This window comes from Cajanus cajan, chromosome 10 (genome assembly GCF_000230855.2).
Source record: "Cajanus cajan strain Asha chromosome 10, NIPB_CcT2T_4, whole genome shotgun sequence".
In the NCBI taxonomy this organism is placed as follows: Eukaryota; Viridiplantae; Streptophyta; class Magnoliopsida; order Fabales; family Fabaceae; genus Cajanus; species Cajanus cajan.
The window spans coordinates 17,627,822-17,644,794 of NC_138526.1; the positions used below are offsets into that span (position 1 = coordinate 17,627,822).

Here is a 16,973-nt window from a genome sequence, read left to right on the forward strand (position 1 = left end):
TAATTAAATATATGATTAATTTAACTTATTTTGAAAAAAAAATATTAATTTTTTTAACTTTAAAGAAACTTTTTAAAAGATAAACGATTATTTTCCAAAATTAAGTTGAAACTAAACATGTCATAAAACTTATATTCCTCAATCAATTGAGGTGAAAGTGTCCTTGTTCAAGAATCGAAGAGATTAAAAAAAAAAGAAGGAAGAAGTAGCCTTTAAGTTGTAAATAATTGATTTTAGATGCATAACACAGAATTAAAAAAAAAATTAATCCATTTCCAAAGAATCCTATTTTACAAACTAGCTAAAATTAATTCTTATATTCTCACTTTCAAAATCATGTTTATTAAACCGTATTCTATGAAATTTAAACAGAACCTAAATAAACATCGGTGGATATAGATACTTGAGCTAATAACATATAAACTATAAATAATATATGCTGATACAAATATTTTACAAACCAGAAACCCATTACATCAAACCCCGTCCAAAATATCGTCCACAATTTTATAAATGAAGGAAGCCTCATTCTCATCAGCAGTAGTGATATTTGCACTCGTGGCTCCAATCTCTATTGAGGCTTTGTAAGGGTCCTGAATGTGAATAATACACAAAGATTGTGATCTAGCATCACCACTCGTATCATGTTCGATAACTCCACTGATTCCCATCTTTGATAATGCAGCCATGAGTTTTTCTAAATCGGGTGAACCCCCATGTACCAAAGACATATTACTCAAGGAGTTTTTGTTATCATTATCCAATACCAAGTGATGCCTACCATTTTCCATCAATAGCTCTCCCTTCAATTTTGTTACATCGATTTCTTCCTTTTTGAATCTTTTCCAATAAAACTGGGAAGCCAAATCAGTTGCAATTTTTAACTCTGAACTGCCTTTTCGGTATGGTACTTTTAAAGTTTCAGCTTCGGTATAATATAAAATGGAGAAAGACTTTTCACTTGACAAGTTGATCTGCGGTCTCAACTCCTCAGGACACTATAGAATAAGAATAGAATAAAAGAGAAAAAAAATAATCATTTTATCGCATGTATAATCTTATAATTCAATAATATAGTGCATAGACTACAAAGTAATCTTTGTGTAATTTACCAGAACTGTCTTTGGCTGCAATGTCTCTAGTAAAGGTTTAACTTTCTGCAACCTATAATGTGGAAATCAAAAAATAAAGAGAATGATAAATACATAAACCAAATTTTAGTCGGTAAAGATTAAACTTTTTTTGATAAAGATATAATTAATATAAAAACAATTCATGTGTCTTCACCTAAAATCTTAAGTTGCTAGATGAAGATACATGATTACTGATATGGTACAAGTCTATCAGAAGTCAGAACCTATCTACTCTAATTGAGAAGATGTCAAATCCTACAAACTTCATGCTCCAAAATAAAATGCCTCATATCAGCTATGAATATGCTAAAATTTCAATGAGGATTTATTCAAACAATGAGGATGGCAAGAGTCAAACTATGAATCACGTGGTCAGAGACTATGTTACCATGTCATAAACAAACAATCCCAAAAAGTGAAGCGGTAAATGAAGACATGAATAATTTTATTATATGTTACATTTTAATGACAAAAGTATAAAGAAATTATCGTTTTCAAAAGGTACTTTGAAATGTGGAGCCAAGAAAAAAGAGACAAACGATGTACTCCACTCCCTAACTCAAAAAAGTTAATATATGGTACTAAGGAGCCCATCCATATGTTTATCAAGGTTGTATTTTAAATTCTTGATAGGTTTTTCTCACCCCCTATGTTTCTTGGTTAACACTATAGAGTATACATAGACTATCACCGGCCAGATGTTTAGAGATTTTGAAAATTATCAGTGAGAACAATTTAAGACATACATGAATGTACATAATATATTGGAAGAAGTAACTAGAGGGAAAGGTAAACCTACCCTATTCCAGAGGGAAACAGACATTGACAAACCTTCATTGCAATTGGATTGAAAGGTAAAAGTGCTAGCTCAAGATTCAAAACACCCTGCAGAGAGTAAATTCAATGCAACATTGGCCATGGACATTTAAACTTCATTAGAAGGACAAAACATAAAATACTGCACATATCAAGATACTTCAACCCCCGAGCACAAAGGAATAAAATGGCTACAATGAAGCATCATAATTACTATTTATATTATGTGAGGAAATATATCATACCTCAATAATAAGTAAAGATTTTGGATCACCACACCATCGACGAAGCAAATGAACAATAGGACCCATACGCAAACTCCAGTGAGGACAGAATACAATGCAAGGTTCCTGCCAATTAACTCTACAAGCAATACATTAGTTTCTGTAATAAAATTACAATAAAAAACCATTTCTGACTTATGCCATTCGTTAAAATCAAACTCCTCTGATATCTTGAGGTTATTAAGAGAAACTCAACTCAAACAGCTATGAAACACAAATTTCCCCCAAATAGTTTTTTACGTTGCAATGTGAAATAACACTTGATTTCAAATCTAAAATGTGCAATAAAAAGAACACAAAATTTGATTAACAAATTCCATTATAACAGTTCATTTTAAGGGAAGAGAAGGGAAGAACATGGTAAGAAAACTCACAAGAGTTCATGTGAATGAGCAGCAGGAACCACATGAATCTTTCTCTCTTTTAGGAGCTTGATGTGTGCAAACAATGGTTCCCCAGCAAATAACTGCAGCACCAATTAAAGTAGGTAAAACAAAAGTCAAACTTTATAAATAAAAGTATCCAAGTGCAATGGACCAAAATAATAATTCTAAGCCCGTACCCTTTCTTGACGTTGTTTGCAAAGCCATTCAGGTATGATGTTAAGCAACGCCAGTAACTCTTCAGCCACAGAAGAAATTATATAAATTGGAACCTTCAAATAGAAAAATTGCAATTACTAAATATTAGAACTTAGAAGTTAGTGAGTAAGCATTTGAGATATTAATCCAAATGTCCTTTCGCCAGATAGTCATGTTTATTCGACTAGAAAATTAAATGATTTCAAGTTCATAAAAGATGGAACTTTGTTATTCCCTGTCTTTCCCAAATCCCATTACAAGCACTAAAACAAAAAATAAAAAGGATTTGGTCTAGTCTGTGTCTTGACAAACAATTAGAAAATCAGAAGAAGAAAAGCAAACAGAACTTAAAGCTAATGCCACATATAGTAAAGAGATGCAGTTTACAAGCAACTAAAAAGGATGAGTATGGGGTACTGCAGGACAAGGCTAATTAATGACACCCAAAAAATTATTCCAAATTTCCATCATAGTTTTTCTTGACTTTGATAACTGATTAATAGAAAACATAGACAAAAAAAAAGGATACCTTCATATCTGAAGCTTCAAGTAATGTTGTCATTTCCTCCAAAAGAAGCAAAACAGTTCCAAGTCGGTCTATAGGAATAAGAACTGAACCACCTTCATTGATACAGTCTATTGCACATGAGCATATGAAAACCAGCTTTTTCTTTTCTTCTGAATTTTCGTCAAAGTTATGGTTGAACCCAGCCAAATCTTGAGAACTTCAGTAATAACCAACATGGAAATCAATATAAACACATAAATATTCATTACTACAACCAGTGGATGAAAACTTGAATAACAATAACTTTAAGTGTCTGGTGGATACTACATAAAGTTTGAAAGGGGATAAAATTTCATACCTCATAGGTAATAACTTATCAGCAGTTAGATCAGAGTTACTATCCCCATCCTCGCCATCTTGAGTATCACTAAAGGATAAGAAGTCTGAATAAATTAATGCACAAGTCCCCTGTAAACTGCGGTAATCAAAAGGCATTGCATGTGCAGAAATGATGTTGGATCCCGAAAGATAAGCAATATCTCCCTTTGGACTATTTAGAATCCAATTACAACTTCCTATTTCTGTACCTGAGCTGAATGCTTTTATAACCAATGTACCATTGTAGCAAGCTTCCTCAGCATAATTAAGCTTGTGAATCTTTAGCATGCAATCCTTCACATCAGCTGCACTGAGAAATTCCACAAATTAAAACCTCAACCAAAATGGATACAGCAGCAAGATTTACATAAAAGTGTAAAAAGCAACAGCTTAACTACACTAACAAAGACTATATAATACATTACATATAGAATTTCCGAATGAGCATATATATAAAAATTACACAAGGCAAATCACTGATAGAATCCCAGAATCCAGATGAGTGTTAAATACACCAATCCCATACCCTGAATGCAGTGTCATGAGATTTTCACCGACTCTTATGATCTGTCTGGATGAGACAAAAAAGAAAATAGAAGGAGAGAAAACACAAAGAATGATGTATTTTTGTTTTATTTGGTTGAAGAGAAAATAGAAAGAATAAAGAGAGGAAAGTTGAATTTAGAAACAAAGGTTCAAATTTTTCTCTCCTTCCATTTTGTCTTCATTCAAATTTCAAAATTTTCTCCCCTCATTTTTTCTAGTCTCAGTTAAAGATAAAGCTCAAGCAAAGAAGCAATAAGCCAGTCAAAATCACTTATTAATGAAAAAATATAGTTAATCAATCCTAAGATAACAACACAGAACCAGTGCATGTATTGTAATAATCAAGCTACTTCATGCAGTTTTGGATATTGAATATATAGCTCCATGTAAGTTTTTTGAGATAAAATGCAAACTAATTAATGGTAGATCACCTGTACAAAGGCATCCAACCACCCAACTCCACTCCATCTTTTCCCAGTATTATCTCTCTCAATTCAGAAGGAATGATTTCAAGCTCTTCCTGCCTCAGCCATGTAGGGAAATTTGATTCCTCTGGTCCATAAAACTGTCTGAATTCCACATGCATTGATACAAGATCCTCCATCATTAGCTGGCCTAATCTTGCTGATGCTTCCGTTATATATATCTAACAATTGAACAAAACATTAAGCTAACAAATTAGGTGACAGAAATTAACAAAAATAAGAACATAGTCCAGTTATAATAACAATAACTTGCAACATCAGAAGAGTACCTTAGCTGAGAAACCCTTCATTCGAGTAAGAAAAGGCAATCCCAGAATACCCATTGGACTGGAGATTAATACGATATCAATGAAAGAAGAATTCCACAGGTGCAAGTTATTAACAGTCTTGTACCAAGGTTCAGCAAAAAGTAAGCTTTTAGCATCAAGGAGCTTTTCAATTTTATGTCTTTTCCCAGACCCAACTCTTGAATCAAGAAAACCATTGGCCACAGTGTTGCTGCTTTCTTCGGATGGCAAGAAATCAAAAGCAGTAGGTACAGGAGAAAACACCATGAGAGAAGAAAGGTCTAGTGGGCAATCTAATAAGATTCTAATCCCACAAAAATTCAGCATGTGACATGGTGGGAAGTGAAAGCCCCCACCTTTGCTCAAACATGTCTGCAAAACCCAGGAAAGAACACAAAAATTTAAACCATGAAGAGAACTTTCTCTGAAGTGTATAATTAGAAGGTTCATTGACAAGACCCTACACACATAAGGCACACAAGACAAAGAGATACCGTAACCATAAGAAACTCACAAACTTCATAGAGGATGAAATGGATAGCCTTTTGTAGATTCCTGTAGAAGGTAGGAATGGCTATGAAAGATGAAAGAGAGACAAAGAGGAGAACAAGAACTTTTAGCTGAAGGGAGCACTTTATCTCCAAAAAACCTACAAATGTACCCCATAAATTATCAATATGTCAATTAGTAAAAATAAAAAATAAAAAATAAAAAATAAATAAAAACTCACTTCAAGCAAGGAAAATTCAAGTCAAATAATTACAGGATCTCTTAAATAGATGAAGCAAACAGACCTATATTGAAAGTACTTTGAATATCACTTGCTTGTCCAAACCGATATAAAAAGTATTTTCTATGTTATTTAAAATACAACCAACAAAGAAATTGTGGTGTTATTTACAAAAATGTCACCGCATTTTTTTTATAAAGCCACCAACATTTTATCTTGTTATAGAATCACTATTCTGCACTAGTGATCTTGTGTAATTTCATAGTGTTTTCTATACACACAATTATGGTGAAGTCAATTGCAACATATATAGTCAAATATCAATCTCAAAAAAAATTACAGAGAAAGTACTACAACATTTACAATCATAGAACCAATCACAATTATTGATACTTGCATAGAATTCGCAGACATAGGTAGCATATTGTAGTAAATGATTCATCAACTTCATCGACATTCCACAAGTCAAAGAGGCATGCAACCAAAAACATTCACAAGAGACAAGTGAACCTTTGAACCCTCACAAGGGCAACAACCAACACATTTTAAGTATTCTTAACCATTATATTCAAGCAAAACCGTGAAAAAAGGGCATGCCAAACCAATGAGTTACACATACATCTCATTCATTCTTTTATCTTAAGCATGACATAACACTTACATTTTAGGCAAGGCTTATACACATGAATTTCTTGCTGGAACAAGGAATACATCATACATTCACCTATGCATCTTGAGTTTCCATCTCGCACATATGCAAGTATCATTAAAACTATTCAGCCCCTTTTTAATCCACATAACTGGGCTTAGTGAGAAATCATTAAAAACACTATCGAAGACAAATTGAGGTGAGATCACTTTCATTTGAACAACCAAATAATGTATATACGAGGCATATGTACGGGAATGATTTCATATCCATACTTGTTCTAGTCTTAACCCTAACTTTTCCCATACTTATGCAATTGTAGCCATAGGTTGGTTCTTACTCTAGGACATAACTAAATGCCTGTAAACCGTATTGGAACATAAGGGGTACTTATAGGTCATGTATAATGTATCATGTATTACATTCCAAAACTTTTGGCCTTGGGTGATAGCTTGGTGGAGGAAGATGAGAGGGAGACTGTGAGGAAGGAAGCACAAGAGGGAGTGGTGGGCTGGTGGAGTGAGGCCAAGGGGTGGAGGTGGTGGCGGGTTAGTGTTGTTGGTAAGAGTGAGGGTTTTTGGTGCCTTAGGTTATAATTTAACTCAGAGAAGGCTCAGGGGAGCTTAGGAAAGCATCGGGTTTTCCATCAGTTTAATTAGCGATAAAAAATCACCAACTATAATAACTTATTTACCTATATTCATCGTTACCAAACTCTTTTATAAAAACTTAATTTTAAATAACTTTAATTAAATACTTATTTGAGGAAAGTTATTTTAATAAAATCCATTTTTATTCTTAAATAAAGCATATATATATATATATATATATATATATATATATATATATATAAGAGAGAGGAATTAACTGACATCAACGTAACTGTTATCAATTATTACACCACTCATAACTTTCAATTAAATAATTATTTTTTAAAATTTATCATTAGATTGAAAGTTCCTTACTCCTATATCATATATGCAAAATTTTATATTAAACTAAGATGATTTGATACTTCATTCATATAGATCAAAATTGACAAACATAAAAGGTGATATGATGTTATAAAAATATAATTTTAAATATAATATATACATTTCAAAATATATAAAAATATGAATAATTTAATTACCCTTGAATTGTTGTTCAATTTTTAATCAAATTTCACAAACATAAAAGGTGATATGAAGTTACAATTCAACAGTTGGATCAACAAAACTCACATCTAATATAAAGTTATGAAACAATATAATAATTAGTAAAAGTTATTTAGCTATATACATCGTTTCGAAACTCTTACAGAAACATAATTTTAAATAACTTAATTAAATACTTATTTGAGGAAAGTTATTTTAATAAAAACCATTTTTATTCTTAAATAAAACATATATATAGAGCAAGAGAATGAATAACTAAATTAGGTGGTACTGATTATTAGATTAAAATAACAAATTTTAATATTTTAAAACATTATATAATTATTTTAGAATTTTGGAAATTCAGTTAAATAAATAAAGAAAATAATTGAAAACAGAGCTATAAGCTAATACGTATATAAATATATTCTTTTTCAAAACAGCATGGTTATATAGGTATATTATTCTCTTAGCTAGAGTCAAAACTTAAGATGTTATGATAATAATAATAAATTTAAATAGTTCTAAGCTTTTAAATAATAAATTTAGTAAAATTATAAATTTAATGCAGAGGGCAGATAGAGATAGTTTACATATCATAAAAAAAAACATTAAAAAAAAACATTACTCAAATCATTATATTAGTCTAGTCCTATTGACTTACATCTCTAATTTTTTTTAGTAGTGTTCTCTTTTTTATTTATCAAAATTACAATGACATCATCTGGATTCAAACATTCAGTCATGTGCGTACTACCTCAATTCTCTATCATTAGGCCGACCCTAGTAGTTCAATATCCTTTTAATTGCTTTAATTTTTTTTACTAAGGTACTACTATTAAAATCACTTTAGAAAAATCATAATGACCTTAATATAACTATAATAGAAAATTATATTAAAAAACATTAAAATGAAATGTGGTAACTAGCTCAACGCTGTTAATTTTGATTTTTTAAGTATCTTGTTTTATGATTTCTAATATGTATCTTAATAAGAGGTAATTTTACTTAAAATATAGTGAGACATCATATGGTGTACCTTTTTCAATTTAAATTCAAACCATAATTGCTCACTTTGTGGGAAATAGCCTCTTTGCTAAAAGTAATCCCATTGATATTTCTCATGTAAATTCTAAGTTATCTAAGACAACATAGAATGTAATTTAACTGTACTAAAACTATATCACACTCGAGTGCTAACTATGATTTATCATTCCTATGTGCACACTAATACAGAAAAAAAAATAAAAATAAAAATAACACAACACAAAAAAGAGAAGATAAAATGTGTAGAGAAGAAACACTTTTGTTTGCAGCAGGAAGAAAAAAGGCTAAATTTGTCATCTCTAGCGTGTAGGTTCTTCTGTTAAGCATCTCTATTTTTCAGTGACAGAAAGGTAACTGAGATGTAATGTAAAAAAGAATGAGTTGAGGTTCTTGTGTGTGTCATAACAGCATCACAATCATCTATATTAACCCCAACAAAATAAAAATAATCAGCCATATTGATAGAGAATTAGAGATTCAATTTACTGTCCCAGTAATAATAATTACCAAAATAAACTAGCTCAAGTAGGGAAGTTCATATAGAGTGTGTGGATAATTTAAATGGAGTAATTCATTTTTTTTTTTGAAGAAATTTAAATGCTTTGATGGTGTGTTTGGATGAAAAATTTAAGAAATTTAAATTACTTTGACTTTAATTTCCATCATTTTTGAAATATTTTGTTTGGATAAATCAATTCAAATTTCTTAAATTTTAAATTTTTAGTTTAAATATGATAATTTGATTTTTATCATGAGTAACATTGATTTTAAATATATATATATATATAATAAGATTTTAAGATTTAATTTTATAAAAATAAATATTAGTTAATTTTAAATATTTAATTGTTTTAAAAATCAATATTACATAATATTTAATTATTTAAAAAATATTTTTGAATATTCAATAATTAAGAGATAGGAGAGAGAGATAAAATATATATAGGGGAGATAAGAAAGAAAAAATATGAAGAATTTCAAATTTTTACTTTTTTTTTTTAGAATTTGAAATTATACTATTTTAAGAAATTTTATAAATGCTTGAATTTCAAATTCTTTATAAATTATCCATTCAAACAAAACATTTCATCTCAAGAAATTTGAAATTCTTTGAAAAAAAAGAATTACTCCTTTTAAATTCACCATCCAAACACACTTTGATTAGTGAAAGTGATCCCATCTCAACAAAACATCCAATGGCAATAGCCATTGATCTCTAAAATAACATGCACATTCCCAACTAATTGTAACGATCACTAAATTAACCAACAACCTCATATAATTAAGTAGTAGAAGTTATAGCGCCTGAGCCACTAAAATTACGCCAATCCTAAGCTAGCCAAACCATTATATACACAAATCCTATGAGGCTAGAGCAACTCAAGCCTTAATCTAGATATTTTTCTTTTCAACTTTCATTACTATACCTTGGTGAGTGGTGTGGCCTAGGTGTTTTCACAATGAGGAAGAGTTCCACTTTTCAAAGGGTGCTTGTGTTGCACTACAGGGTGCCCCGTTTGCTTCTTCTATGTTTCTATTTTTCCAATTTTGTTGCTGTAACTGCTAATGAAGCCTCTACAGGTTGGTGCTCTGAGCCCACTTGTCTATAGTTAATTTTCCATTTTTTGTTGTACAAAATAAGTACCATAGCTTCATAGCTGTAGCAACATTACATGATTTACATCCATTCTCAGCTTGAGCCACAACACTGTACAATATGATATTCAATAATCAATGTTTATGTGCAGGAATTGAGGTGAACGTAAGTGGCAAGCCTTCTGATAAAAGGCTAACCGGCACAGATAATCAAGGTGAAGTAGCAAATTCTAAAGCCATATCCAGTGGCCAAAAAACCTATACCTACTCCAGTGATTAAGAAGCTCTTAGAATGTTAGTTATGGGTTTAACTCAACTTTATAAAATCGGTTTGTAAGGTGAGGGTTGTCTCTCACTTATATATTCTTTAATTGTTTTATCTCTAATCGATGTAGGACTTAAATTTTTTCCAATACACTCCCTCACACCCAACACTATTAGGCTTGGTGTGTATATTAATGGTAGGTGACTCATCTTATAAAACCGGCTTGTAAGGTGAGGGTTGCCTCTCACTTAGATACTCTTTTAATTATTTTATCTCTTATTTAAGACTTAAATTTTTTCCAATACACTCCCTCACACCCAACACTATTAGGCTTGGTGCGTATATCAATGGTAGGTGACTCTTTTTAAAGTGGATTTAGATAGCTCTAATACTATCTTAGAATAGTGAGTTTGGCCCTAACTAAATCCTATAATGTCGGGGATTGTCTCCCACCTATATATTCTTTAATTACCTTATCTCTGATCGATGTGATACCTAATACAAACGAGTTTATGGGTTAATATTCATGTGCTATCCACCTTCATGCAAACGTGTCTGGTACTTTTTTGTGTTATAACTTCCAAACACAAATCAAATAATTAATTTTTTCTTCATCATTTCTCTCCAATATATGATGGCAGGCAGTATTCTATGGGGGCACATTATATTAATATTGATTAAAAAATAACATCCAAAAAAAAATATAAGAAGCAAATCCTACTGAGATATGATATTTGGACCCAGCAAAGATAACGTGCAACAATGATTTTACTTCATTTTCTAATGTATCTCTCAGTTTCCTTTCTCAAAAAAGCAAAAAACAAAAATGCATCTCCCAATTTCAATCAATCTGCTAACTACTACTGTATAATTATTAATTAGTGAGGCCAGGGTGTAAATGTGATTGAATTAAAGTAAAGGATTTGAATTTAATTCATCAAACATTTGATAAAATTTATTTACTTTATTAAATAAATGAATTTAATAAATTTTATTTTTAATTTAATTCAATGTTACGTTAAATTCAAATTTTGTAAACCTGAAATTAATTTTTTTTATAAACAACAAATATTTTTCTACGCTAAATTTTTTCATACTCTACATCATACTTGTCCAAAAACAGAGTAGATAATGCCTGTTTTTCACTTTATTATTAACCCTGCTACTACACAATCACCCCTAAAAAATGCACCTTAAACAGCCTAAAGCTCCATACTTGAGTATGGTTCACTTAAATTTCCAAATATTGCTAATTTAATTTCACATACAATACAACCAGTAACCACAAGTTTCTCTACTATTAAAAGGCTCAATGAAGGTTTAACTGTATTTGTTTAGTTGATGGGAACCTCTTGAAGTATCACAACTATCCCTCCCTCAAATCATTAATACACTCTCTAGACCCAACAAAATAACTTAAACTCCCCAACACCTCCCCCCTTTATACTACTGCACTAACTCAATCTGGTTAGACAAAGTTGCCTAGTAGAAAGACCTGATTCTTAATATATTGTGATTTAAACTTTCACAAATTTAATCAAAGTTAAACACAACATCAAGTTCTACAAAGCAATCTAGGATGACCATAAGCAACGTTGGCCTTATCTATACCCTCAATTTTCCATCAACCATTAGCTGCAACATATTCCAGTGTAAATGTAACCTTGTCTAGTAGATACTGTCTCAACATTATACATATTCATCAGTGAGCAAAACAATTTCTTTCCCTGATGTTGCATTAGAGAAACCATTTGTCTACAACTATTGAGAATTGCTTCAAACATTTACAATTTCTAACACAACCCAAAAGGCAGAAATGAAAGAATAAGAATTTAGAGCGCACAGGAAAGCTAATGAGAGAAGAATGAACTGTACCATGTGCAAGCCCTTCGCCTGCAGCTTTTAACTTCTCCGGGTTAACATGGATAGCATACCGTTCATGACGCAATTCATTTCTATGAATGTGTTTGATGCTAGTCTATGAATGTGACCCTTTACTTCTAAACTAGACCATTGGATCACTCATAATGCAAGGAATTGAAGTCTAGCAAATTGCCTACAAATTATCAAACACATGGAGTGCAAGCAACAAAAATATTTCTTTACTTATGCAGCTCAAACCCAAATTGAACAGAAACACCCAATAGTTCAGTCAAAATCAAATAACCCAGTAAAAGTGAAAAGTGAAGAGGAATCCGAAGACCCACCTGCGAGTTTGTCACACAATCAAGGGTGAAGAATGAAGAAGAATGAAGAAGAATCGAAAGAAGTGAAGAAGAATCAGAAGAAGTGAAGAACCATCCTTGAGAAGTGAAGATTGAAGCAAAATTGGAAGACCCACCTACGTCTCCGCGAGTCCGATCGGCGAACGTTGTAGTCTGGTAACTCTCCGTGAATGTGTTTGGATTTAGTTTCCGTAAATGTGTTTGGATTCAGTGCTTGAATTTAGTTTTAGTGAACTGAATTATTAATTTTAATAGTTTAGCTTTATAAACTTCACTAAAAATAATAGTTTGGTTTAAACTATTAAAAAATAATTTAGTTTATTTTAGTTTAGTTTAGTTATTTAAAAAGTTTAGTTTTAAATAGTTTTGTGGACATCCCTAGCAAGTGGATAAATGATGGGTGACTCTTTTTAATAATCTACTGTAGGCAACACTTGAATTTTTCCTAACAGAAGCCTATACCAAAGCCAATTTCAAGTGTTAAGGCAATATTAAAAATGCCTCAACCTATTTCAGTAATTAAGCCTGTTCCAATTGTTAAGCCAATTCCTATCCCAGTGCTGAAGCCATTTCCAACGGTGAAAAAGCCTCTAGACATTCCAGTAATTGAGCCTATACCAAAACCAGTTCCAATTGTTAAGCCAATTCTCAACCCAAAGAATGGTGACTGAAAACATTGAATCATTGATTAATGTTTTCGAAATGACGCAATACAAATTTGATTTGCCACATAAAAAAAAATAAATAAATAAAAAAGGAGTAATAGGGTAAAATCAGAATCATCATGGCACAAACAACACACAGCTACAAGTTTAAAATTTAGAGAGAAACCAAATTAGGGAAGATGTGAACCTGCTAATGCTAAGACGCGTGCGAGTGTAGCGGAGGTGTTTGTGGTTGCGCCAACAACAGCGAAGCCCAGGAGTAAGTCTCGTTCGTCGTGTTTCACTAGAGCCTCGTCTCCTCTTCCCTCCTCGTTCTTTTCTTTTTTAAATGTTCCAAAATAAAAACATGTCGTTTTGATATTTATATCATGCCGCATTTCGAGAAAAATTTGTGGGTCATAACAATTAACATTTTCCACCGATTCAATCACAAATACTTCCTATCTTAGATATATTTATTATTTTTAATTAATTCTATCATAAATTTAAATTTTATTTTAAATATATTTTTTATTTTGAATATTATTATATTTAATATCAGTTATAATTATAATGTATGGAAAATAAAGTTAATAATGAACAAAATATAAGAGAAATTTAACTTATGTAACTTCATAAACTAATGATTATTAATTATAATTAAAATTAAAAAAATTATTATTTATAATTAAGAATAAAGATAGTGTTATAATACAATATTTATTTATTTTTATAAATACACAATATTTATAAATATTCTTAATTAGTATTCTAATTTCTTTTTATAAAAAGTTTAAATTAGATTTAGACATGACTCATATGAGATTGAAGTCAACCATTAACTTTTTCGAGGATTTGCAATGAGAGAAATGATAATGAATAGGTTCTTGATAGGATTTTATGGTACTCATCCTCATATATGCGTTTAAAAATTATATATGTACTCAGCCCTACATCTATGAGGGTAACAATTTTGATCTTTATCTTTGTACCTACTATTCTAGACACTTATATTTGTATTTATAACTCGCACTTTACTTATATATGAGGTTAATAATAATAATAAATTAATAAAAAAATAATTAAAACAACTACTACAATAATATTTAAAATTCGTTTTTATATAACCCAAACAAAGTCTAAAAAAAACAAATACACATAATATTAAAAACAAACAAATATGAAATTGATTTGTTAAAGCTCAAGTATGAATAAATATTACAAAGATAATCATTCAAAATAATAGATTGTTTCGATCTTTAACAAAAACTTTGATTAAACTTAGACGTCATGTGGTAACAATACTCTCCAATACCTAAAAAAATTGAAATTTATTAATTTATAATTTATAATTATAAATTAAAAAAAATACAAATATATAAGATATTTCACATCATCACCAAAATTATCATTTTCGTATTTTTGCAAACATTTATTTCTCAAATCTACATTTTTGTCAATTTATTTTTGCAAATGGTGTTGGTAAAGCTTAAACTCACATGGTTGCACTCATATACACAAAGAGAGGCATCACACAGTTGTGGCTAGTGAAAGGAATGATATTAGATTTAGGATTTCTATATACTATTAGAAACTTGTAGTATTAATATATATATATATATATATATATATATATATATATATATATATATATTAAAATACATTATTTAATTGATTAAATTAATAGATAATAGGTGGGGGATGGGGCTGGACAGGGTGGAATGGGGTGGATACTATAGTACTCAGATTTATATCCCACTTGTAGATATTTTTGCATATATGCATAGGGTTTGAGTACACTTTGTCATCTCTAAGTGAGATTAAGAATCGTCCACCTCATTCCCAACACAAATTCACATGATATAAAAGAAGTTGGATTCGATCTCAAGTCCTAACTAATAAAGCAAAGAGACTTAACCAATTGTATAACGCTTATAAGACAATTAGTATTTTAATCTATATAATAGACAAAATAATATTTATTTTATATAATTATAATTTGTAATAAAATAGTATAATAATTTTATGCCTATACAAGTGTTAACCTTTTAATTTGTAATATATAATGTATTTATCATTTAGATTTAGATATTATATAAGTATATATTGATAAATATGTATATAAATATTTCAAAAATATTTTAACGTAATTATGAATATATTAAAATAACTTTATATTCACATATATCTTATATTACTTTAGTTTATATAAATGTTTGTTTTTAAAATGTTGGAAAAGAAGATACATACTAGAAAAGGGTTGAATAATGTATATTAAAAACTAGCTCTTTTCACAGTAAAGTAGTAAAAATGAAAATGGATGAAGTAGTGAAGGGTGATCAAACGAAGCACTCAAAAGCAAACGAAATGACACAAGTGTTTTTATATTGGTTCGTCTCCAACCTAGAGACTACGTCCAGTTCTCAATCCAACCGGATTGAGTTCCACTATCTTCAATAAGATACAAGTAGTCTTTATAAGCCACTTCTGACTAAACACCAAGTATTCTTTACAAGCCACTCCTGGCTAAACCCAAATATTCTTTACAAGCCACTCCTAGCTAAAATCCAAGTATTCTTTCAACAAGCCTCTACAGGCTCAACTACTAAGTATTCTTTTGCACTTGTCTCTCCAAGTTCAACCCTTATAAATAAATTTGACAAGAGTTACAAGTATACACTACAAGAAAAATGTCAATTTTCGACGGAAATTTTCGACAGAAACAAGTAAATTTCTGACGGAATTTGGTATTTCTGACGGATTTAAATCCGTCGGAAAAAGTGTTGTCGGAAAAAAAAAATCCGTCGAGAATACCAATTTTCGTCGAAAATGTACTCCAAAAATTTCCGACGGAATTTCCGTCGAAAACGTACTCCAGAAATTTCTGACAGAATTTCCGTCGGAAATTTCTGGAGTACGTTTCCGACAAAAATTCTGTCGGAAATTTCTAGAGTACATTTCTGACGAAAATTCTGTCAGAAATTTCTGCAGTGCATTTCTGACAGAAGTTTCCGTCGAAAAGTTTTGAAAACAGTTTCTGACAGAAATTTCGTCAAAAAATTTTAATTTTTAATTATAAATAATTTTTTTTATATAACTAATTATTTTTACCTGTTTAACAAATATATATATATAAATTGTAGAAGCTTTATCAAAATAAATTTAAAAGATAATAGTAATGTTTATATCATAATAATAAAACAATTCATAATTCAAACATCATATATAGTTAATTCAAATAGAGTAATTAATATTTTTCTAATGCTAACTAATAATTTTCATAATTAGGAGAGTCTTGTTGATTTTTGTCTTGGTCATCTTGTTGTTGGTTTTGATGTTGTTTCCCATTTTGTTGATCTAGGTTGGATGCCTTTAGACTCCAGCACTTAAGCCTTAAGACTCCAGCACTTTTTTTGTTATCATGATGCCAAGTCATATGTCCTGCTGTTTGCATTGATGCAAACATTCTCTGTAGTCGAGGAATTATAGGCAAATAGAACATTGCCTTAACTGGAACTTGTTTTTTGTTACTTATTTCGGTGCTACAGTCATGATACCTCGACTTATGACAAAATTTGCATTCAATTAATGCTCCATCATTTTTTCCATATTCATTGTCATAAAAAAGCATACAACCATCCACACAACAATCAATCCTCTTAG

At 30.4% G+C, this 16,973-nt stretch overlaps 1 protein-coding gene across 7 annotated transcripts; it reads right to left on the reverse strand.

Annotated features, from left to right (window-relative positions):
• Positions 1–394: 394 nt before the first annotated feature.
• LOC114914973 (uncharacterized) lies at positions 395–13,723 on the reverse strand. Of its 7 annotated transcripts, none has more exons than XM_083066017.1 (14): positions 13,519–13,658; positions 12,649–13,278; positions 12,317–12,497; positions 5,533–5,667; positions 5,001–5,390; positions 4,678–4,892; positions 3,681–4,010; positions 3,344–3,539; positions 2,796–2,888; positions 2,608–2,699; positions 2,195–2,312; positions 1,933–2,018; positions 1,113–1,164; positions 395–998 (listed from the first exon to the last, which is right to left on the reverse strand). In XM_083066017.1, the coding sequence occupies exons 4-14, from the start codon at positions 5,539–5,541 to the stop codon at positions 477–479; spliced, it is 2,103 nt and encodes a 700-aa protein (XP_082922143.1). In that variant the 5' UTR covers positions 5,542–5,667; positions 12,317–12,497; positions 12,649–13,278; positions 13,519–13,658; the 3' UTR covers positions 395–476. The 7 variants fall into 7 exon arrangements, with proteins under 7 accessions (XP_082922143.1, XP_082922142.1, XP_082922145.1 ...); XM_083066016.1 differs by adding an exon at positions 10,008–10,288 and having other exon boundaries at positions 12,317–13,278; XM_083066019.1 differs by lacking the exon at positions 12,317–12,497 and having other exon boundaries at positions 12,783–13,278.
• Between the last annotated feature and the right edge of the window lie 3,250 nt (positions 13,724–16,973).

Coding starts and splice junctions, on each gene's coding strand:
- LOC114914973 (XM_083066013.1), bottom strand. CDS start 13,708: ATGCGGCATGATATAAATATCAAAACGACATGTTTTTATTTTGGAACA. Junction 5,391..5,512: donor GTGAGTTTCTTATGGTTACG/GTATCTCTTTGT, acceptor TGGGTTTTGCAG/ACATGTTTGAGCAAAGGTGG. Junction 2,019..2,194: donor AATCTTTACTTATTATTGAG/GTATGATATATT, acceptor TACTCTCTGCAG/GGTGTTTTGAATCTTGAGCT.